Raw genomic sequence first — 24,940 nt, 5'->3', positions numbered from 1 at the left:
TCTCATTAATTCATAGTGTGAATAATATCCACATGATACCATACGATACGATTTTAATTCTCAAGGCAATGATTTGATGTTTGACGATACTGAACCTGCGTCGATGAGATACGATGCGACTCTTTTTATATAGGACTGTTTATATAAAAGTGGCAGAGAGTTACAGACCAATCAGCTTACTAACCTGTTAAATTATTTACACATCGCTTTTATAAAAATGTTAATGTTTTTGTTTACACACCAGTTGTTTGTTGTCCAAACTGTCCGATAGTTACACCCCTATTCATTTATTTTACAGGCTCAAGAACCCGCTGAAACTCCACCACGTGTTGAACCCCTGTCTGGGAAACTCTGCTGTAATCTGCAGTGAGAGTAGTGACTATACTGCGTCTTATTCAGAGCTTTTTATACAAATATTCCACAGATTGGAAAATCATTATTCCAAATACATGAAGTCAGGAGCTTTTAATTGGTGTTGAAAAACTGCGAGTGCGCACCAAGATCTTAAAATCCACACCAAATAAATCAGTTGGACAAAAAGAGCTCTATTTTCTCCTGCGCGAGTTAACGGCTGTCTGTTTTACTAATCACTGTCCAAATGGTGGGTTGAAATATGTTTTCATTCATACATTATTCATGTGTATCACTGGCAGTGTGTAACTTGGCTGGTGAGTTTGAAAGGGCCTATAATTCACCGCATGTTTGCCTTCTGCTCTGTGACCTCCTGCCTCACCGAACACTTACCGCTTTACCAGAACTGATTAAGAAAGAAAGCTGAAATGGAGGTGCAAAATGACAGCAGAATGGAGCGCTTTAATCTCCTATTAGCATCGCTTCTCTGGATAATTTGTCCTAATGCTTGTTACATCTGTGAAAACAAGCTTCTTCTTCATACTTCAAATCTTTAAACAGAAATCAGCAAAACTGAAGAACACATCAAGATGAAGTTGAAAGTATTTACACCAGGCTGTGATACAGTATTATCACTCTGATAGACATTATTATTATTATTATTATTATTATTATTATTATTATTATTAAGTGGGTGAATTGATCGTTATCAACCGATTATTTTTTCCAGATTCAGGAAAAGCTCCAAATCCTAATCCAGTCCAGACATTACAGCTCTCTCACTCACCTGAACTTGGTGTGAACACACACACACCTGCTTCCTGTTTACTAATCACCACTCTGTGTATTTAAGAAGCTCACATTTTCCCTCATTTTCTTCATAATTGCATTTTCTCCTGTTAGTCTCCTGGCTTCAGCTTCAACCTTTGTGTTATTACTTTATGCTTTGGATTTGCCATTAAAGACATTTTACTCGTGACTACATCCTGTCCGAGTCCTCATTCCTGACCAGAACATTTGGCTCAAATACATTTGTAGGAATTTTAACTTCCTGTGATGGTAAATGTGTAAAATGGCAGCATGGTGGTGAAAATCACATAGATGCCTCCAGGAAGTCAAGGCCTTCCAACAAAGTCACATAGTGATGTATGAAGTTAACAAGATTAACAGAAAGCTACGGATCACAAGCGCTCTGGAAAAGAGGAGGAGCGCGATGGATTGAGGACTACCGAACAATTTTATTACATTTTATTAAACAAATGGTCAAAGTCGTGAAGCTGAAGGTTAAACGTTCACAGAGAATGACAGCAGGAATGAATAAATATCTCTGAGAAAAATTTTCGAAGAAGGAAGAAGAAAGAAATCATTGACGAATCACTGAATCGCTGTTAGTGTAGTGAATTATTTAGAACTGAATCGAATCATTCACCATTTACAAAAAAACTGCATTTGAATCGAATCGATAACCAACGAATCATGAATCGAATTGATCTGCAGGTTAGCTTTGTAGAGTCTTTATTCAGTTTATTACGAAAACTAAATACAGATGCATTATTCAGAAGGAAGAGATCATGTGTAACGAACAGGAGGAGCACTTTCTGAATTTTAATTAAAAAAAAGTTCACAGGGTGTCTAGTTGAGACTAGAGGTGTGTATTGGGACTGGGATCCTATTCAAAACTGTGTCCAGTGAATACACTGTTCTTGCTTGGTGTATGTGTGTGTGTGTGTGTGTGTGTGTGTGTGTGTGTGTGTGTGTAAAGGAAGGTTCCAAATCAGGTGTCTTGTCATGCTGAGTGGGTTTGGGATTATCTGTGTTCTAATTAACACCTGGGCTGAGCAGGTGAGAGAAGGTCTGTCTCAGCTACATAACACACACACACACACACACACACACACACACACACACACTGCAGCACGGTGGAGTCAGGCCAACACACTGGCATGGGAGTCTCTCTCTTATAACAGTAACCAGGATCAAACTGAGGTGTGATGAGGTCGTATTTAATACACCGCTAGTGTAAAGTAATGCACTGACTCTCTCCCTAAATATCGAAATATCCGAATCTGGATTTATTTTTGAATCTAAATCAGAAGCGGGCGTGGTCTAGGATGGAGAAGAATCATTTACAAACATGCACAATGGATGTAGAAGTCAATATTTTTTGTAAATGAATTGAATGATTCAGAGAGATGATGTAGATAAAATCGCAGAAATGCGTGCGCACCACGGGGAACTTCCCACACAAATAGGGAATATAAGCGTGCCCTGATTATTCATACGTTTTCTAATTTCTAATCTCTGTTATCTTCTCTTTCCATTCATATGTAAACTTCCTTCATCATTCTTGCTCTTTCTCATCCTCATTTTCTCTCTTGCATCTCCTCACTGATTACTAGAAACTGAAACATTAGGAAAATACCATGTAGCTACCACACAGTACTTCAGCTAACGTTACTACAATCGGCTAACTTTACTGCAACTAGCAAGCTAATTCAACACTCATAATTATATCATATGCTCTCGCATTTAAATAGTATTAAACATTTATATACTATCTTTGTCATCACTGCTTACTGGAGCGTCTTTTTTCACTACGTTCTGCTCTACGTTATCAGGACTTCATTGTTTCCATGCTAGTTAGTAGCAGAAAGTCCATATTTCATTTTTATGCTAATTATATTTAGCTGCTTTCCGTTTTTAAACCCCCCTGTTTTGCTTTTTGTGTTGATTTTGTGCATATATATATATATAAAAAAAATGTAAACATGTTTATCACGTAAGCGACTGGTACACTACGTCAACACACTAGATCCAAAAAAAAAAAAAAATTCTTTTTTGTTTGTTTACACGACACAAAATGGCAAACATTTTTACAAAAAAAGTGTAAAATTGTCCTGTGTCAGTTTGACAAAAACAAACACGAGATCATTTTTCTTTTTTACGTATTTAACGTACTTCTTCTCCATTTCTGTGTTTCTCAAGTTTCAAGCGAGAACAGAAGCTGAGTGTATATTACTTAGAATGACGTCATTATTTTGTGACATTGTCTTAAATAAATGATGTGACAAACACAGTAAATATAATATAATATAATATAATATAATATAATATAATATAAATTCTTTTAAGCTTACTTGATTCAACTGCAAACTATTACATTTTATTTCCAGTGTGCATTGTAGTGTAAGGAAAAAAAAAAAAAAAGAAATCCGGTGTTATATTCAGAAAACTCTGAAACGTGTCGGCCGTCTGGGATTGTAGTCCGAGAACTCATCTACAGCCCAGACGTAACTAAGAGAAGATATTGATATACGTATTGTATATGATCCTGAGCACTGCTTTAAAGCTTATACCACTTCCACTTCCATGAGCAGACCTCGGACAGCATCTCACCCCCTCCTCAATCACACTCATCATAATCACACATTCCTCATAGCCTCACTTATTCTAAAAGCAAGCAGCTTCTCGACTTTATTGACCGACTAGCGGAGACGAGCGCTTCATCTTCTTAATGCGTATATTTTTGATGGATAACCGACGGATGGATGTAGAAAATGAAACGATGTAGTGTTTTTCTCCACGAGTCAGAAGCAGAGTTTACGGACTGTAGATGAGCGTGTAGCGTAATGGCTAGCTACGGGTTAAAATTAGGTTGTCTGTTGAGTTTACGCAGAGCGGTGCGGAAAACAAAAAACATCCAGTGAGCGTCAGTTCTGTTGCTGGTTCGAGCTGACAGGAAGTCCACAGTAACTCAAATTATCACTCTTTACAACCGTGCTGAGCAGAAAAGCATCTCGCAACGTGTCGAACCTTGAGGCGGATGGCTTCGGGTTCCGCTCCTGCAACCAAGAACAGAGGCTACAGTGCACACACGTGACTTTTTTTAATATTTGCCCTAAAAATAAAAAGTGCCACCATTTTATTTGAATAGACAGCAACAAAATAATTGATGTTTACTCAGAACCTCTCTGTTCATAAAAACACCGCTCTCAGAAACAGTCCTGATGAAGATTAACAAGCTCTTTACAGGGGCAATAATTCCTAATTAGCGTTAGCACGAACAAAATGTTTCTTCTAGCTTCGGAGCTGCTACTCCACACAAACCGCTGTCAGGTAAAGAGGAGTCTGAAAGGAGTCTAAAAGGAGTCTATCAGCTATTAGTTATGATTTGAATTTAACATCAATTGCATGTAACGGCAAAGAAAATGGAAAGCTATGCCATTACTAGCAAAGCCGTTCAAGGCTACAAAACCTATCAAGCAACTCGAGGCAAGATGATATGATAAGCTCTAATCAATCAGGAGCGTGTAGAAATCCTTAAATGGCTGGTGTAACCTCCCTCAAATTCAATCATCCAACCTTAGAGGAAGGCCATACAGCCGAGTCCCGTAAGAGAGAGCGGCTCGGATATCGCGTAATTCCATCACGGGCGCGTGATGAAGTTTTACACAGCCACTGGAAAGGGAAAACTAAACGATTGGAGGATTTTTTTAATATTGGAAATTGTGGGATATTATATCATTCAATTTGTAAGAGAGGGAGAGGAAATGCGATTACATCGTCTAATGTGCTTTGGTTGAGAGAGGTGTCTCATCTTCAATGGAAAGCCAACAGAGGGGTTGTAATACACTGTGATTAACTATCTAATCGACTAAACGGAGGAGGATCTGTCTTCATCTGCGCAGACTACATGGACCGAAATCAGATTAGCTCGGAAATCAGAGGATAGCGCATTGGTAAGGGAAGGGAGGAGAAGGGGTGAAGGGAAAGAAATACGATAAAAGAGGAAAAGAGCGAAAGAAAATGAAGGAGGAGGGGGAAATAGAACGAATAAGAAGCACGCTGATGCTAAAGTTAAAGAGTTAAGAGTAAAAGGTAAACACTGGGTTAATGGGGAACTTTAAAAAAAACATGCCGCCTCGTATTCAACATACTGAAGTGTTATTGTGGCGTATTTATTACTTTACTTTCATGCTATTGAAATTGAACACTTGTACTGTTTACTCCTTATATTTTTATGTAAACCTTCAAAGTACTTCTTCTCTCCTCCAGCCAGTCGCTGTACACTACACACCAATCACTTTATTTACAATCAGTGTTGAAAAAACTATCACGCATCGTTCCAGTAATATCATCCACCATGGTAGCTAACATAACTGGCTAAAGGCTCGCTAATGGTAAATATCATTATTTATGGAATATTTTACTTCTGATTCATTCATTGTCAATTATCTACGAAGTACCACTCATGCATATGAGCAGAAAAACTGGCAGAAATGAAAATGATTTTCTTCTTTTTACTTTTTAATACTAAAGTACATTTAAAAGTAGCAGTTTTTTTTTCACTTGAGTACTTTTTTTTTTTGGCTTCTACTTTTACTTGAGTAAGATTCTGACACATTATCTGTATTTACACTCCTGGGCAAAAAACTGGACCAAGCCCAAAATATGAAGCTTTTAATGGTCTTAAGAACAAATGATTGGTGAGGAAATGAGCAGGAAAGAAACAAGAATGAAAATACTCTGCTCTACTTTATCTATCTGTCTCATTCTTACTCACTTCCTGATCAATGATTTGTTGTTAAGATCATTAAAAGATTAATATTTTGCCAAAAAAAAAAACAACAACCCAGAACTGGATATGCTAATGATTTATTCAAGCTTCTAAACTTGTAAATTTATGTTTTTAAGGAATAAGCCGTGTTTTTGTGGAAAGGAGAGTGCTTAATACATATTTCATAGATGTAAAAGAATGATATTATTTCTATTAGACCTGAATATTGCAAATAAATACAAGGTCAAATGACGTTTCAGGATCGGTGAATTTGCTGAAACATCTGGGTTTTATTCTTTTAAACTTTATTTTCTAACATGTAAAGTGAAACAACACAAGACGGAAAACTCTTCAGTTTGAAGATGAAGATGATGATGATGATGATGATGTTTTCTCGGGAGATTATTTGTCAGATTGTAATAAACATCAGTACAGCGTGATGGTCATGATGATGGACGACGCTCAAACTGCTCATGTGTCCTGCGTTAAGGTCACATTTGTGTGCATTTAGACAGAAAGAAAACGAAACCACACACACACACACACACACACACACACACAAAAAACCACTGGTCTGACGTCTCTTTGCACACACGCATCCATGAGCAAACACACAGTAAGCGATAATTATGCTTTGACTACGTTAGTCTTGGAATTTGATCATTTTTCATCATGATTTTCAGAGAAACAGAGAGAGAAACACATGACAAATAGTCCATGCACTCTGAAACTCACGTCAATACACATGATTCACAACCTCTGAGTGAAAAAGCAGCACCACATTGAATTCTATATCAGTTTCTCCTCACACACACACACACACACACACACACACACACACACACACACACACACACACACACACAGCATGAAGCCTCAGACACAGCCTCAAGCCAGTCCAGTAAAACAGAAAGATCTCACACTGAGCATGACTTTAATCCTGTCCAGGTAGACACACGGAGAGAAGGCAGGAGACAAATGATGAAACCTGTTCCTGAGCAGAGGAACAAGGCCCCGAGTGAACCCCGCTGACCATCAGGGCAAGACAAAATGGCAGCATATGGCCTCCGAAATATTCACCAGGCACGAGCCGTCTCAAACGTGGCGACTGTCAGGAGGAGGAAACGTCCGATAAAGACGTACTGAAGGTGTAAGAACCAGTTCAGTTCTGCTTTTTATTCCGCATCTAACAGACGTGATGTTTGGGGATATAATTTATTCTATTGCTATCTGTAGCTGAAAACCTGAAGCACCTCTAGAACCGTAAAACTCCACACCTGGAACCCTGTAAAAACCCCCAGTGTAGGAATATCAGCAGTGTCAGCACGACACGCAATAATACACACACACATAGCTTAATTTAAACCAGTGTGACCCTGAGCAGTGCAGCAGATCCCTGATCCCAGTTTATCATCATCAGAATAAAAACACAACATCATTCCTGGTCGTAAACAGTGTAAAAATATCAACTTATTTTTACACTCTACCTCCAGTTCTCTTTGCAGAACAGACAACCCTCGCTGCCTGTATCTTCCCAGCCAATCCTACACACTCTCCTGTTTCTATCACGAGAGGGTTTGAATGCTGCTTAATCACGTCGGCGCTGACTGGCGTTTTGTTTGTTTCAAACTTTTTCAATCTAAAGAAAGGTTTAGCTAACGTTAGCTAAGTGGAACACACACTGAGGGATTTTATTTCACATTAATAAAGCCAAAACATTCGAGAGCGCCACGTCAGTGCATTTTTCCACCGGGAAATCCGAGTCGAGACGAGAGATTACTAATGCAACATGGTGTGAAGGGGGCGGGGCTTCCGGGGGTCAAAACAACTACACAACTGTCAATCATGTTGATTGGCTCATCTGCTGTTTTTATTGGGGGGAAAAAGAATGTTTTTTGTGTATTTTTAAATGATAACTTTAGCAGAATACGCCAGAATTTTTTATTTTTTTTTTTTATCGAGTGCATAAATGTCAGCAAATCTGCTCTTCTTTTCGTTATAGTCACATTCACAGCCTTTCCAAAAAGTCTAAAAATCATGCACAAACAAGCTATAAAAAGCTGTGTGTGTGTGTGTGTGTGTGTGTGTGTGTGTGTGTGTGTGTGTGTGTGTGTGTGTGTGGCTGAGCTGAACACCGACCGTCTCTACAGGTCATCTCTAATGTCTTTTCCAGAAATCTTTACACACACAATGAAAGGATTATATTTAAGTGTGTATGTGTGAATGTTGTGGGCAAAAACGGGTGCCACTGTTTTGTAACACACACACACACACACACACACACACACACACACACACACACACTTACACAGTTTTTTTTAACCTTTATACATTAATTTTCTAGCACTATAAATTCTAGATGTCACTTTATAAATATAAAAGAAAGAAACATTTCTCACTCATGAAACAACAAATTTCAAACCTGATAACTGTCTTTTATTTTATTTTATTTTATTTTTTTCTCCACTGATTTATTAAGTACATCACAAAATTCAAAGCCAAACTGTGCAGAAGTTCTGCAGCAGGTTCCTCAAGTCAATCGGAAAAACATAACCAGACAATTTTCTGATGAAACTGTGGAACAGGTACTGAAGATTTAAACACATGTAATGTTTTCATTTGAACTAAAACTAAACCTTGTTTTAAACCGTGTTAAAGCCGAGTCTGAAGGAGAACACGAGCAGTTTCATGCTTCTTCACCATGATTATTAATTATCATTATTATTATTATTATTATTATTTACACCTAACTAAATGCAGGTCATTGTGCTTCATTACTATATTTAAGTTTCCAGACACTGACTGTACGCTATACATCAATCACATTTTATTTTATTTCCATTTGAATCATCCAATCAGATTCAGATTCAGATTCAGATTCATCCAGTTTATCAAGAATTTTGCCAAATCTGTCATCATCTGTCTCAGCAGATTAACTTTCAGTTAAATCAGTTAAAAACTTTTACTTTTTAAATACTCAGGTAACTTTTTGCTTTAAGTTGAATTGCGTAAGATTTTGACGCTTTAACTTCAGTGTAATTTCTCAGGATTTTTCTAAAACCTTTCAGAAAATAAGGTCAGGAGCAGCAGGAGAGCCTTTAGTCTGGTCTGAGTTATACTCAGCACACGAGCTTTTCCCTTCTTCAACAATCAATCATTCATTTTATTCAAATAAGTCAACTTTGAGAACTTTTTAAAAAACTTTATTGATCCTCTTACATGTCATTATTTTACATCTGAAATTCAAAGCATACTTTTTTTTAAAAATGGCACAAATTCCATCACTTTTTGCGCGTGGTAATCCAAACATTCGGCATTTACGAACATAAATACTAATAATTTAATTGGGTAACACTGACACGTTCATATTCTATGTACATTCCACATTTTTCCAAGAAATCAGCAATCAAAAAAATTACACTGTTCCCTGCATTTCCAGAAACTGGAACTGTTCCTCTGTCTGGCGTAAGATACTGAGTGCCTCCTGCAGGTCACACTGTGGAACTACACCCAATTTATTCTGGGGATTTAACTGATCATAAGAATAAGACTAAAACTATCTGTAAAATCTCAACACTCAAGTTCTGGACAGACTCAATATGTGATTCAATATGAATCGGTATTTATCTACTCATCATGTTCTCTAATAAACCCAGTACTTTAGAAATACATCGCTTTAGAGCTCGGCGCTGCGCTCGCGTGTACATACAGCTCCATCAACAACAGGAAAATACATCAAATATATACTTCTGCGTTACAGAGGTCAATTCCCAGGTTAGAATATTAATCTGATCTGTATGGAAGCTCATTTCCACTCAGACGAAAACACACTGCAGAGCTTTTCTTCATTTTTGCAGCAGAATGCCGCAGTTGCATCATATTATCTCAGAATTCTGCCACATGATGATCGCTACAGAAATCCCGTCTCCTTTCTAATCTTATCTAGTGCATAGTTTAGAGCCGTTTAGCAGGATAACCCAATTAGCTAGCTTTGTATGCAGGTAGCTAGCCTGCTAGTTTGATAGCTAACAGTGTAAACGATGTAGGTCACTTCATACTAATAATACATAAACACCTGCTATTCTGTAGTGTACCAGTTTAAAGAAGGGATCAGATGTCAGGAGCTAGCTCCTATTAATCAAAAAAAAAAAAGATTAGGCAGTTATCTGGTGAAAATGACTTTCTTTAGATCTCAGAAATAACCATCTGAAAGTATCTGAACACCTGAATATAATATACGTAAAATCTGTCCATGATTGCTTTCCTTTCCTCAACACAACACACACGGACACGATCAGTTCTCAGCGGCCTCGCGCTTACTCTTCCAGCCAAACAACCTGGACATGGACATGGACGATCTTTTCTTCTTTTCTTTCTTTATGTCTGTTAGCAGGAAGAAAAGTATGTTTGTGTCAGTGGAAGTACAAATGAAAAGCTAAATCCATCTAGAACATGTCTACTCTTAAAGTGTGGTAATAAAAGTGTCTAATCTCCGCAGTTCAGTGTTCACGTCATTGACTTCGAAGAAGGCTTTTAGCTCCGCCCACTCAGGGTCGTATATCACTGAAAAGCGTCCTTCTTGCTAAAAATGTCTTTCCTGTATAAACCTGTATTTAAAAAAAAAAACAATAACTGGTGTAGAAAATACGTGAAATTATTTTTAAACGTCTCAAAAATCTCAGTTTCTAAATGACTTGCGTTCAGGAAATTTTAGATTTGCACTCAATTACAGAGAAATATCCCGACTTCTTGATCATATCTGGATTTGTTCGATTTTATACTAAAAACATAAACATTAAAAAACATTTTTTATAACAGTGCCTGCTGTTTTCCTGTGGCGAGTTTATTCACTGTGAACTTTGTCATCATCTAAAGACGGGATTATTGGGTTTTATAAAGTTTGCATATTTCGGTATCTCATCAGGTGAAGCACAAATAAACGTCGATGTTTGAGAAAGTTTCAGTGCAAAAGGAACCTGTAAGATTCTCAGCTATAAGCAGGCGAAGATTAATTGTATTGTTTCAGGTTTTTTTGTGTAGAATCTCGCTTCAGAGACACAACAGGAACTTTCACATTAAAGGAATATTTCATCTGGGGACCAAAAACAGCTTTTAACACTTTTTAAAAATCATGAATTGCAAATGCTTGTGACTTTTGCCCACGTTTCTGGGACGGCTTAATTGGCTCGGTGAATTATACGTTGTTTTTTTTTTTTTTGGTGAATATGCATTTCAGAGCTAAAAAGTGTGCAAGTCACCCGGCGTGGACCGATTCCGATAGTTTCCATTAGCAGTCATTAAATCAAAATGGAGCGCATAACTTCGCGTGTTATTCACATTTTGGCCTTTATAAAAACACTGAATACATAAACATGCACACACCAATTACTGACAAGTTACTGAGCACGGCTAACGGAGGCGGGGGGGCGAAAGTGTCAGCGCTTCCTGTAAAGAAACTTCAGGATTTTTTTTTTTTTTTTTTTTTTAAACCAACTTTCTCTTTCAAAACAAAAATGAACCACTACAAACTGACACTTTAATGCAAATGATCTCGGCTATTACTCCCAACTAAAAGGTTTGGAATGGAAGTGCTTGTGTAATTATCAGTCGTCACAACAATGTGGCTTTACAGCAAAAATAAATAAAATAAATAAATAAATAAAAAATCTCCAAGTATGATGGTACAATATCTGAAATTAAAATGAATTTTGTCTCACTGATATTACATTTACAAATATAAATATATACAGAGTACAGAAAGAAGCCTTTGTAAACAACACCCATTGTTCACGTTTCAGATGAATCTCTTAAATAAAACATGAATATAAATCTCCAGCACTGAATTTTCCTGTCCCAGCTCACTGTAACTACATTTTATCTTCAAATATATTCATTACATTTTTTTTGAATTATATATTTTTTGCATTAATGTGCGAATCTGTTTAACCTCTCATACTTGAAACACGACTGTCCCAGTTTAATTCTTTCACTCAACCCTGTAACGTGAACACGTTCACCACACAACAGGAAGTTGCATCATACAAACTTCCTGAAGATCAGGTGAAGAAGAAAACCAAGTTCTCTCATTAAATTCGTTTTCTTTCTTCTTTGTGTTACTGATGCTGTGATATTGACTCACTTTTACACACTTTACAGACTGAAATGAAGTTTTTAGTTTCAAAAAATACCTTTTAAGCAAATCATCAGAATCTCCTTAATGATAGTTAACTTTAATTTGTGTATTTATGAATTCTGTGCTAAAAACTCTTAAAAATTAAGATTGCAGCCTGAGATGAATGGTTAAGGCATGTTTCCTTAGATTCTTTCTTAAAGGAAAGTTAAATTTGTAAGAGTTACACGACTAAATAACACCCTGATCCTGCAATTAATCTTTACACACATCATTCTTTAGCGTTGTGTATCCACTGCTTTAATTTGATTTTTTTTCTCTACTTACCAAGATTCTGCAACATCTTATTTAACTGCTCATCCTCCTCTTCCTCTCTGCAGAAACACAAAGGAAATGAGTTAAAAAAGAAAGAGAGAACTTCCTGTCTGAGTGGAATAAAGTGTAATTCAGATGGTAAAGGAATAAAACCGTGTGTAATTATTTAAAATGGTGACGTTTTCTTTAAGAGATGTTTATTTAACATTTATGGAAGGAGTCTCCAGTATCAGTGCTTTTGAAAAAAAAAAAAAGAGAAGACAGAGAGACTGATGAGGGATCGACTGCTAAACATTCCACAACGTTAAATGCAACTATAAATGGATAAAAAGTATGAAGTGTCATTGGTTAAAAAAATGTAAAGTTGTAATTGCTGTGGTGTAAGAGGAATAAAGCGCTTGGGGATGTGCTGTTATAGGAAAATAATCAACTCTGTGGTGGTAACAGTGACTCCATTTCTTAACACCATCCTATCGTTGATTATTTTCCTGTAACAGCACGACCCCAAGTGTTTTATTCCAAACATAATGTATAACTGTATAATTCCACAACATAGGTTTCTGACATTGTCCCATTATAGACGGCTTCATATAGAAGAGTTACGCAAATAAATATTACACACACACACACACACACACACACACACACACACACACACGCACCTCAGTCTGTCCTCATCGAGCCCGTCCACAATAGCATTTCTGTCATTGACTATTTCCACCAGTTTGGCCATCAGTTCCTCTTCTCGTTTTTTATCTTGTGAAGTCTTCAGATGTTCTACACACACACACACACACACACACACACACACAGAATTATCAAGTGTTTGTTACAGAAAATATGCGAATCATTTTTAAATACAGCTTTTTTTTCAACAATTGTGGCTGTATTTAATTGACAGCGTGCTTCTCTGATAAGTATTCATTATCGCCGTTCTGAGTGAAAGCTCTTATTCCGATGTTTAATTTATGATAAAACTCTGCAGTCCTTCTTCACTTTAATCTATTATACAGTTTCAACCAGTGAAGCTTTTACCGCTTACACACTTAACACCTGACACTGAGCATCGAAGCATCAGGAGCAGTATGAAGCGTGCGACTCGCTTTAATGGCCACTTCGCTGAATTTACTCCCTTTGTTTTCAGGAATAATTCACTGGCATTTTATTCCACATGAGACAGTAAACCGTGTAAAGACGCAGAGATGTCAGGTTTCTTAAACCTCGCGCTGAACAAACACAGGATTTGTGTTTATCAGGAAACGTACATCATCGCAACATTAGTAAAGGAATATTTAACAAAACTGTCGAGCTTCATTCGCACCAGGAGCAGAGAGTTACAGCGCAGCGCCGCAGTTTCTGCAGGGACTTCAACTAACAGTAGCTTAAAATAAATAAACGTTCATCAATAATTAAACAAGTTAATCAGTAATTAATTAAACAAGTCAGTAAGCAGGGAAGTCAGTGTGTCAGTCAGTCAGTCAGTAAGTCTACTAAGTTACATAATTAGTACTCAGTAAAGACTAAATAAGTAAAGGTGTGAGTAAGCAGGTCAGTAATTAATAAGTCAGTCTGTAAACAAACGAATAAATAAACAGGTAATGTATAAAATGATCTGTTACCTGGTTTTTCCATCAGTTTGCGAAGCTCCGCCTCAACATTAGGCTGTTCCTCCTCCAGGTCCTGAGATCTTCCACTGAAACACACACACGGTTACACACACGGTTACACACACGGTTACACACACGGTTACACACATCGTCTCTCTCACACACACACGGTCTCACACACACGGTCTCACACACACGGTCTCACACACACGGTCTCACACACACGGTCTCACACACACGGTCTCACACACACGGTCTCACACACGGTCTCACAGAGTGTCACACACACACACACACACACACACACACACACACACACACACACACACACACACACACAGAGTGTCACACACACACACACACAGAGTGTCACACACACACACACACACACACACACAGAGTGTCACACACACACACACACACACACACACACACACACACACACACACACACACACACAGAGTGTCTCACACACACACACACACAGAGTGTCACACACACACACAGAGTGTCACACACACACACACACAGAGTGTCACACACACACACACACACACACACACAAATAGTCAATGTAAACAGTCAATAGTAAACTATATTTACATGTAGACCAGCTCGGACTCTCGCCGGATGTAAACCTGTTTCTTTCGGATGAGATTAAACCAGTCCACCATTAAGTCGTTCATTAACACGTCCTCTTGGTTCTCTGGGAGAGAAACACAGAATTGTTTCAGGATGAGGTTTATAAACGAGTGGAGTGAGGGAGCGTATGAGGAGTGCCTCGTAGCACTGAACAGCCAGCGCGTTTATAATTATCTACTAATTACGTCTTAATAAACTGAAAATGACAGCTTTCCTATATTTATCCAGGTGGTGATTTATTCTGCTTAGGAACTGATAAGAAAGAGATGTTTAAAAAAAAACCACACACAGTGTTGTGAGCTTGAGCGTAAGAAACGCACTACATCAATTAAAGAAACCGATTCTGAGCGAGCAGTGATAATGAAGCACAGCGCTGTCAGTAGAAACGCTCCGTAATTCTATTAAAAGCAGCTGGACATTAACGGTGGTATTTAACTGCAGTAATTAGTGGTAATTGCGTACAGTTTGACCTTGATTTGTAATTTAAAAATGTATTTGCTGTTGGTTATGAGACTAGAGCGTAATTAAGAGAAGAGCAGCATGGGCAGCTGCAGTAAGATTCAAGTCCACTCTGTTGTCATTCTGCGTCCAGCTTTTTACCTCCTCTTTAATAAATACCCCACGTTACCAGCGCGGACGTTTCTTTTCAGGAGGTGAGGGGGATAAAAGCGTTTAACGTTCCTGGCTTGTTCTGAATCCCGAGTCTCATATCTGCAGCTTCCTGATGGCCTTTAGAGACCGATACAGAAGGCTGATGGATTTGTGTTTGAAGCCTCTTACTCTTAAGTTTTTCTTGATGCGTGGAATGGAGAGACTCGTATCGAACGTGACGATGTGACGTGTCGTATCGTTACGCCCCTCTAACGGATTTATACACTCACCCTCCTCACACTGTCTGAGCTGTTTCTCCAACTCCACTCCGCTCTTTTCCAGCTCATTCAGCTGCATCTCAATCTCTTTCAGTTCCCTCAGGATCTCTTCTCTGGGGATGTGGCCCGGCTTTAACAAAAACACACGAAAGAAAGAAAGAAAGAAAGAAAGAAAGAAAGAAAGTGAAAGAATATTCAGTATTAACTCTGCGTATGGATATTTGGTGAGCAGGAGATTTACTTCTTTATATTTAATGAAATAAGTCAAGATTGAAGAATTTATTGTCATTGTTTTGAAAATGAAATTGCAGCACTGCTCCAGAGAGTGTCACCTTAACATCACGCAAGATTAAAAAAATCTACAGAATATATATATATATGAATATATGAATATAGAAATAGAATGAAGAGATCTTAAACTCAAACCTTCAACGGCTTCTGCGTCTTTGGTGTTGAAGAGGAATTTGAATGTGACGTGCTGCTGCTTCCAATGTTGTAGTCTAAAGAAAAAAGAAAAAAAAAAGTCTGTAAACACACACACACACACACGTAAACTATACACACCATTTCCCATTAGTATTTCCCATTTCACATCTTTTACTAAGAAACCGCAAAGAAGCATAAAAACTCCTTTGTCCTGAAGATAAGAAAGTTAAAAAAAAAAAAAAAAAAAAAGTTAAAGTTACAGCTTGACCTCTGGCACTGGAGACTCCTTCCATAAACATTACATAATCTTCTACTTTAAGAAAACTCTGCTCTTCACAGTAAAACATTCCTTCTGTCCCATCACCACACAACGTCGTTATACTCACACACCCTCACACACACACACACACACACACACTTTAGTTTCCTGTCCTGTGGCACCCCCAAGTGGTCCACACCATCCTAACAGCTTATAAAATAAAATAAAATATAATAAACTTTACTGATCCTAAAGGAAGTTGTTGTTCCAGGGAAAAAATAGAGAAATATACTAGTAATAAAATCAAAATAGCAACGTTCTTTAAGAAACAGTTACTAACATAACAGTGCAAGTAAAGTGAAGGTGAAAAGAAATGCAAGTGTGAATAATAATGAGAATATAATGTCGGTCTCGTCCGTACTCTGAAGTCCTTCCTCTTTGCCTTGGCTAGGTGGCGTCCTGTTTTCCAGCACACTGGTCGAGGGAGATTTCGTGGCGCTGCTGCTGTTCCTAGAAAGAGAAGCAGTAGGCGAAGGAGAGGAGCTCTTCGTGTGCGAGTCCCAGGGCCGAGACCCTGTAGACGTCTTCGGTTCGCTAGACGGTGTGGAGTCTGGAGAGTTTCTGGATCTGATAACCAGAAGAGCAAAAAGCGCAGCATTAAAGAAACTCCTCTAACTCGGCACCGAGCTGTGGAAGGCGTAGCGAACTTCCCCTCACCTTGAAACCAGGTGAAGGCTTTAAAGAGGACAGGGAAAGAAGGGAAATGGGTGTGGCTAAGCAGAGGTTCTCGGCTCAGATGCGATATGCCGCTGTTTGTGTGAGGCGTAGAGAAGAAGGCACGTCAAGACCGGTCATAAAGCGAGAGGGAGTGAGAGAGACAGACCATCTGGAGAGGCAACCAATAAAAGAAACAGATTTAACAGGATTTAACACGGTACAGAAGATTCAAGCCTGAAAAGTTTTCAAAGCACAATCAATCTTTAGCAAAAGTATTGTTAGTAAAGGAAAGCAACAGCGAGCTCAAGCAGGGAAACTGAGAAGTGAGACAAACAGGAGACACTGAAGAAAGATGCACTGGAAGACCTACTTTGGGGTCTTGGCCACAGGTTTGAGCATAGCTCTCCAGTCTGAAGGCGCTGTATCGGGTGCTGAAACAGCAGAAGTGCTTCTGTCAGGGTTCTGTAAAGCTGGGGGTCAAATATACAACCCACAGGCTGAGAAAGCCTCCAATCCGGCCCGAAAAATACATTTAGGATATACGCTTGAAATTAAAATTGGCTTGAGGACCAAAAATAGAAAAATAGAGCTCTTTCTTATTCCACTAGGGGGCAAAACAGAGCAATAAACTCCAAGCCATGAACTCAGCTACTGGAACGAATGTGCTATCGATGTTATTAATCAGCAAGATTAAAAATGTGATGCTGTAACCATGTCTCCTTCCAAAAGAACTAATTTAAAGGCTTTCATGGCAACCGGGGCAAATACTCACACAATCACAACTTTGTTTGTTGTAAGTAGGGAAGCTCATAAGTAAGTTCGTAGATAAATTAATAAGTAAGATGCTAAGAAATGAGGTTCATAAGTAAGTTAGTAAGAAGTTTCATATGTTCCTAAGTAAGGAATTCCATAACTGAGGTTATAAGTAAGTAAGAAATTTTGTAAGTTCATAAATAAGTTATTTTTTTATACTTATATACTGAAGTAACAAATGTGTCAAATATTAATAAAACTTGAACATAATTTCAATATGGCATTAACCTTCTACATGTTTTTATCACGTGACATTTTATGTAAGTTAGTAAGTCCATAAGTAAGTCTGTAAGTTCATAAATAAGTTAGTAAGTGTTTAAGTTTGTAAATTAGTAAATAAATAAATAAATAAATAAATAAATGCGTCAAATACTAATAAAACATGAATATAATTATTAAATATGGCACTAACCTTATACATGCGTTTTTCATCATGTTATATATATAATTTCTCCATATCACTTTTTCGGGGTGATGTGTAGTGTAGGTGATGTACTGTATGTCTGTTTGTGTACCTCTCAGATTAATGCAGATAAATGAAGATGATGGCTATCAGTGTGTTATTGGTCACTAAACTGATTAGTTCCGGTTCGGCTCTGTGTAACGTGACCCTTTAAAACGAGTGTGAAAGATCTCCAGACTCATGTGCTAACCTACAGCGTTAAAGCAATCGCATCCCCTCACCCTTGCTGTCAGTCGGCTGTGTAGTAGCTGCTCTAGCTGGGGATTTATCTCTGGAACGCAGCCAGCTGGAGGTTTTAGCTGAACTGGGGTTTGTACTCAGCTCTAAATCCATGTCCGGTGCTTTCAGCAGCACTCTGGTGGTCGGCCCTTTACTGGCAGCAGGTACGGGTGAAACATTACTCCTGTTAAAAAGAAATAAATAAATAAATAAATAAAACAGTGGGACAAAAGAGATGTGTTAGCACAGATTCTGCACAAGGGGGCGACGCAAACCAGCCTGTAACTTCATGATTGCGTAAAAAAACAAAACAAAAGAATGACTCGACTTATTTTGACCAGACCGAAGATCAGTCAAGCGAGCAGTTGCCAGTGCTAAGTTACTCTGTGTGCTGCTGCAGATGAATTTAAAGGAAATGTGAGAAATAATGAACAGCACTTACTTAGCAGTAGATCTCAGTCCACCATATTGTGAAGAAGGTGAGCTGCTGTTTTTGCTGGTCTCGTCAATCACAAACTTGCTAATGACAGACTTCGCTTTCTCCTTATCACTATCATTCTCCTTTTCTTTCGTCCAGTCGCCTGCTCGTAGCAGCAGCTTGCCTTTACCTGCACCTCCGGCAGCTCCTGCACCTCCTGCTACTGGCTTTTCATTAGCCGGGGCTGCTGTGCTGCCCTTAGTGACTGACACGGAGCTGACGGGGCTACTACTGGACTCAAAGAATCTGGTGTGAGAAAAGAAGGAAATGAGAACGAAGTGTTTAAAGTGATATAAAGGTCTAATCCTTAAACATAATGCCACCTCGTTAACTAAAGTCATAACAGTCCACGTTATATTAACGTTAAAAAAGGCTGTATATGATTCTAGCCTCAAGTTTAGGGAGAAAAATACTTTTATTAAGGCTTCACAATGTTTTTGGTCAAACACAAGAGGTAAGAAACTGTTCAGAGATCTTTAGAGTAAGGTTTGTTTATAAGGAATTCACTTCTTAGTAAATAAGATCAGAAGTAAATAAGTTCATAAGTAATTGGCAATTAAGTTAGTAATTAAGTGAGTTTGTAAATAAATGTTTGTAAGTAAGCAATGTCATAAGAAAGTAAGTACATTGACACGTAATTACGTTCTTAGTAAGTGAGTAAATAAGTTTATTAGTAAGTTCTTAGGCAAGTAAGTTTGAAAATAAGTTCAAAAGGTAGTAAATCTTGTTCATATGTTCATATGTAATTCACTTCTTAGTTAAGAGTATACGCATGTAACTTAATAATTAAGTAAGAATTTAAGTGCATTCATAGGTAATTAAGTTCTTAAGCTTGTAAGTAGGTTGGTAAAAAAAGTACGTTTGTAAGTAGTTTTGAAGTATGCAAGTTTTTAAGTAACTGCATAAATAATGAAGTCCTTAGTGAGTACGTCAGTAAATAAGTTCATAAGCAAGTTCGTAAGAAAGTACGTTGTTAGTAAGTTCATAATTAAGCTTTTCTTAAAGTAGTAAGTTAGTAAAATCAAAAGTGTGTTCACAAGCACGTTTGTAAGTAGGCAAGTTAAAAAATAATGAAGCTCTTAGTAAGTTTTTAAACAAGTAAGCAAGAATGTTCGTAAGTTCGTAAGTAATTCACTTCACGTAAGACGGTAAGTAAGTTCTTAAGTATGTTCATAAGCAAGTAAGTTTGTAAATAAGTAAATAAATGTGACAAATACTAATAACAGATGAATATAAATAATGAAACGTGGCACTACATTTATACTATTTATAATTTAATTGATATTATTTACTACTTTGGTCTCCTTCGGGTTCCTACTGATCCAGGACACACGACGCTTCATTCGGCTGCCATCAGGTTATTTCCTGTCCGTCTACATGTTTAACGTTACAGACTCGAACCCTAATCCTAATCCTCACCTCTGTCTGGCCTCCAGGTTCCTCAGGACTGAGCTGCTCGGGCCTTTAGGCGTCTCTGTGAGTACTTTCTGTTCGGCGGGACTTTTCACTGTCGCGGCCACAGAGTTGGATGTTGTGGGTTTATAGCGCGGAGAAGCTGTAGGGAAAGGTGTAGGCGAAGGTGTAGGGGCAGGTGTAGGGGCAGGTGTAGGGGCAGCTGTAGGGAAAGGTGTAGGCGAAGGTCTAGGGGAAAATATAGGGGCAGTTGTAGGGGCAGAGGAACTTTCATTCTTACTCTTTAGCCAAAGCTTAGGCTGGGTGGAGTCTTTTCCCACACTCTTGAGCGTGATGTCCTTTGCAGTGGGTGGTGACTTGGTGATGGGTGGTGACTTGGTGATGGGTGGTGACTTGGTGATGGGTGGTGACTTGGTGATGGGTGGTGTAGTTGGGATACAGTGTGCAGGTGGTGGGACCTGAGCGAGCAGAACTTTCTGTGTGTTTTGGTGTGACTTGCAGATAAAAGTGTTGGGCTCTTTTCCAGGTTTGTAAGTTCCAGAGAGGAGAATGTTGGAGCATTCGCTGCATCTGTTAAATGAAATAACGTTATTATCAACCCTCTTTATCAAAGTCCTACAGTGTAACTGCTCAGTGTTGTTACACATGGTTTAAATCACTTGGTTAATGTACACTGTTGATGGTTATTCACTGGAATTTCCCCCGAAATGTCTGACACATGTTCTCACTGACAACACCAATGACTCACAGCTCATGTGTGTCTGATTAGATTTGCTAACAGAGCATGATGCCAAATACTCAGCAGCTAATGTACCACGGCGTCAGGGACAGAACTAGTTAGAAGTTCTCAAGGTATGATAACCTAGTATTAAAAAAAAATCACGGTATTAACTGACATGAGCCAGTGGTGAAAAGTAAAGGACACATTTATTACGAAATCTTTGTAAAAGTCTCTTTGCACATCTTTGTGTGAGGGTGAGTCACATGAAAACCTGCAGCAGGAATTAGAATTGAGTCGAGTTTTTGTCTAGAGCACTGAGAACACTCGCATGAAACCAGATTATGTAGAACAAATATGTACATATGGTAATAGTGAATTTTAATCTGTATTTTGAAAGAGTCAGCAGTGAGGTAACCGTCAGATCACACACCGTTACTGAACACGAACCCCTAACAACAGAACAAACCATTCTGTGGGAAAAAAAAAAGAAAAGTGGATCATTTGCACTGGATTTTTAACGATTTTTCTGACAAACACAATAGACTTAAACATGTCATATAAGCGATTAAATAAAATAATGTTATGGAGAAAGGGTCGTCATACTTGAAGCAGTTTCTGTGGTAGAGTTTCCCGTCCACGAGGTGTCTCTGAACAAGGTGGACGTGTTTATTACAGATACTGCAGCCTCTGTTTATTGTGCCAGATTTATCCGAGCGTTCTACAGGAACGTCTCTCTGCAAAATAACACCAATTTATTAACAGCATTCCAAAGGCACGCTTAACCACAGCAATGCTAACTGTCTGCTCTGAAGACAAACCGTAAACATGTTGATGAGATTTACATAAGTATTCACCCCTCCGAGTCAGTACGTGCGAGAACCTACATCTCTTTTCACTTTGCACATATTTTCACTTGTTCTTCTTCGCAAAATCATCAAACTCGGGCAGACTGGATGGAGAGCGTTGTTGTTGCTGGTGAAGAGCAATTTTCAAGTCTTGCCACAGATTCTCACTGAGGTCTGGGTTTGATTTGTTCCAACACATTCGAGTTCTTGGTGTTGTGCAGTTCCAGTGTAGCTTTACGTCAGTGTAGCTGAGGGTCATAGTCATGCTGAAAGGTGAAGCTCCGCCCCCAGACCAAATCTCTTTTTCTTCCAGAATTGCTCTGTATGCAGTTCCGTTCATCTCGACCAATCCCTGCTGATGAAACGCATTCCCACCTCCATACTACCATCACCACGCTTCACAGCAGACAGCAGGGACGGTGTTCTCAGGGTTTTGTGCCAAGACCAGAAAGTTCAATATTGGTCTCCTCAGACAAGAGAACTGTTTCCCATATGTTTACTGAATCTCTAACCTGCCTTTTGGTGTTCAGGTTCTCCATCTGAGCTGTAGATCTCTGCAGTTCCTTCAGAGTTCTCCTTGTCCTCTTAGTTGTTTCTCTGACTAATCCCGTCTTTTCCTTCTCACTGACTTTTGGTGGAAGGTCTCCACTAGGCGGAGTCACGCTTTTCCAATATTCTTTTGATTTCTTTTAATAATAGATGTAATTTAATGTTGCAAGACGTTCAACCTCTGAGGTATTTTTTTTATAACCAGCTCTGATCGTTAGTTACTTTTCCATCGCTCTTTAGTCTTCATTGACGCTCTGTGTGTTCTGTAACCAACTCTTCCAGAAACAGGTGTATTTACTAAAGAACTAAATTAAGGGTTTCACAGTGACGGGGATGAACACTTATGCAATCAAACGTTCACATTTTTTATTTGTAAATAATTCTGCACTATAACTATACAGATTTTTCCTCAGTTCAGTACAAAATGTGGAAAAGTTCACAGGGGGTGAATACTTATGCAAGCCACTGTATATCACAAAGCAAGAAATGATACTTCTGTTAGAATGTGTTTGGCCCATCCTATCATAACATACTGATCTCATCAGGAGCGTCTTTATCTCGAATGAAGTGCTTAACCGTGTCTTTACCTTGGTGTCCGTGTCAGTTTTAGGCGAGCTGAACACTTTAGCTGTAACCGGTTGGTTCTTCACCCCTGACGTACGATCGATGGGCTCTTCAGCTGGCCTCTTCACACCTGCCAAACCCCCGACTCCAGACAGACGTACAGAGTAAGCATCGGTATATAAAGTGTGTATTAGTATTACTGATGTCTGGATGTCTTACTGGGAGAGCGGCCGTGGAAGTAGTTGTAATATTGAGAGACGTAGGTGAGGATGCTGAGACGATCAGGAACTTTCAGAGCCACCATGTCTTCTGCATCCAACAGAGCAGGAATGCTCAGCTCCTCCTCTGCCACTCTGAACGCCTGACGCAACACACAAGGAGGGGAAAAAAAGCAAGGTTTGAGTATTTCAGAAACTGCTGAGCTCCTGGGATTTTCACACACAGTCTCTAGAGTTTACACAGAATGGTGCGAAAAACAAAAACCATCCTGTGAGCGGAGGATCTGCAGGCTGATGAGAGATCGGGGGAGAATCAGCAGACTGGTCTGAGCTGACAGGAAGTCTATTTGAGTTACTATAATCACTCTTTACAACCGTGGTGAGCAGAAAAGCATCTCAGAGTGCACAACTTAACAACACTTTTTCTTTATTCTGATGTTTGGTGTGAACATTAACTGAAGCTCTTGACCTGTATCTGCAGGATTTTTTGCATTGTGCTGCTGCCACACGATTGGCTGATTGGATACATGCGCAGGTGTTCCTAATAAAGTGGATGGTGAGTGTATTCAGGTATTTTCTTCCTCATATCGTCTCAGGGAGTTTTTCCCTTGCCACCATGACCTCTGCCTTCCTCATTAGGTTCAAGATTATATCTGGAATTTATATAGTTCTGTAAAACTGCTTTGCGGCAATGCACGTTGTTAAAAGTGCTACACAAATAAAACTGAATCGAATAGAATTGCCGTGTTGGTAAAGATCCTGTGGGGGAAGAGAGTTTTTGTGATAAAGACGCTCCACAAAGCTCTTTTCTATAATCCAAAATAGAAAATGAAAGAATTTCAACCATGTCTCACGCCACCTGTCTCACTGACAGGAACTGACTACACAAACAGTTTATTTGCATTTCCTCTCATTGTGGACTGCAATCAACATCTCAGATTTCACAAATCTACAGTAAACCCGGAGTCACTATCTCTGCGTTTATACTATCCAGACATTTCTTTAACTCTTAAGAATCGCTGTGTTCATTAATATTCATGAAACTACGCACTCCATCCACTTCCTGCAGCGATGACTGTTCCAGATGACGTCAATCAAAGGCCTGATTCAGATAAATAAGCATGAGTTATGATTGTGTGACTGGTTTGTAATACGGTTATTTTTACACATCAGAGGCTTATAGCGTGTGGGTGTAAACTGAAATCAGGTAGGTTTCACAACCAGGATGTAGTCTTGGTGAAATACTCAATACAAGTGCGCACGTCTGTATTATTATTATTATTATTATTATTATTATTATTATTCTTCTAGAACATTCCATCTGCAAGACACAGAGCTCTGAAATGAACTTTAACACCAAATTACAGACATATCAAGACAATGATGAGATTTATCGTAAGCACTGTGATTTGAACCAGCTGTGCTGCTGGCCGTTTCCCGTAGCTGTCTAATTCCTAAACTTCTATTAGGATGACAAATAAGAAGCTAAAGTAAATAAGGAGACAGGAAATGCTTGAAGGCAGTTTTCAGCTTGAGTGGAGAACAAACATTATCCTGAGAATGCAGACACAGAGACAAACTCGCAGTGAAGAATGAATGAACCTGGGATCAAATGGAGCAATCTTAACCCCGAAACAGCAACAACAACAAAAAAAACCTGAATTTGGACTGAGTTCTGGTTGTAATTCTTCCTATTACAGGGAAATGATGCATGATAGAACAATTCACCACAGCATTCAAAGTAAACCTGATCTTTATCGCGTAAGCAAAAATGTCATCAAAGG

At 38.7% G+C, this 24,940-nt stretch overlaps 1 protein-coding gene across 1 annotated transcript in view; it reads right to left on the bottom strand.

Annotated features, from left to right (window-relative positions):
• Nucleotides 1–9,095: 9,095 nt before the first annotated feature.
• micall2b (mical-like 2b) overlaps nucleotides 9,096–24,940 on the bottom strand; it is an 18,586-nt gene continuing 2,741 nt past the window's right edge. The window contains exons 3-17 of the mRNA XM_053229974.1: nucleotides 23,158–23,299; nucleotides 22,962–23,083; nucleotides 21,584–21,714; nucleotides 20,266–20,829; nucleotides 18,811–19,092; nucleotides 18,371–18,552; nucleotides 17,244–17,304; nucleotides 16,578–16,783; nucleotides 15,898–15,971; nucleotides 15,484–15,601; nucleotides 14,564–14,666; nucleotides 13,973–14,046; nucleotides 13,016–13,130; nucleotides 12,366–12,412; nucleotides 9,096–10,291 (exon numbers count right to left, since the gene is read on the bottom strand). Of these exons, the coding sequence (XP_053085949.1) occupies nucleotides 10,203–10,291; nucleotides 12,366–12,412; nucleotides 13,016–13,130; nucleotides 13,973–14,046; nucleotides 14,564–14,666; nucleotides 15,484–15,601; nucleotides 15,898–15,971; nucleotides 16,578–16,783; nucleotides 17,244–17,304; nucleotides 18,371–18,552; nucleotides 18,811–19,092; nucleotides 20,266–20,829; nucleotides 21,584–21,714; nucleotides 22,962–23,083; nucleotides 23,158–23,299 (2,310 nt within the window). The 3' untranslated portion in view covers nucleotides 9,096–10,202. The remainder of the gene's footprint in view (nucleotides 10,292–12,365; nucleotides 12,413–13,015; nucleotides 13,131–13,972; nucleotides 14,047–14,563; nucleotides 14,667–15,483; nucleotides 15,602–15,897; nucleotides 15,972–16,577; nucleotides 16,784–17,243; nucleotides 17,305–18,370; nucleotides 18,553–18,810; nucleotides 19,093–20,265; nucleotides 20,830–21,583; nucleotides 21,715–22,961; nucleotides 23,084–23,157; nucleotides 23,300–24,940) is intronic.

This window comes from Pangasianodon hypophthalmus, chromosome 26, assembly GCF_027358585.1.
Source record: "Pangasianodon hypophthalmus isolate fPanHyp1 chromosome 26, fPanHyp1.pri, whole genome shotgun sequence".
In the NCBI taxonomy this organism is placed as follows: Eukaryota; Metazoa; Chordata; class Actinopteri; order Siluriformes; family Pangasiidae; genus Pangasianodon; species Pangasianodon hypophthalmus.
Note: the sequence above shows the minus strand (reverse complement) of the source record. Positions and strands in the feature narration are given on the sequence as shown.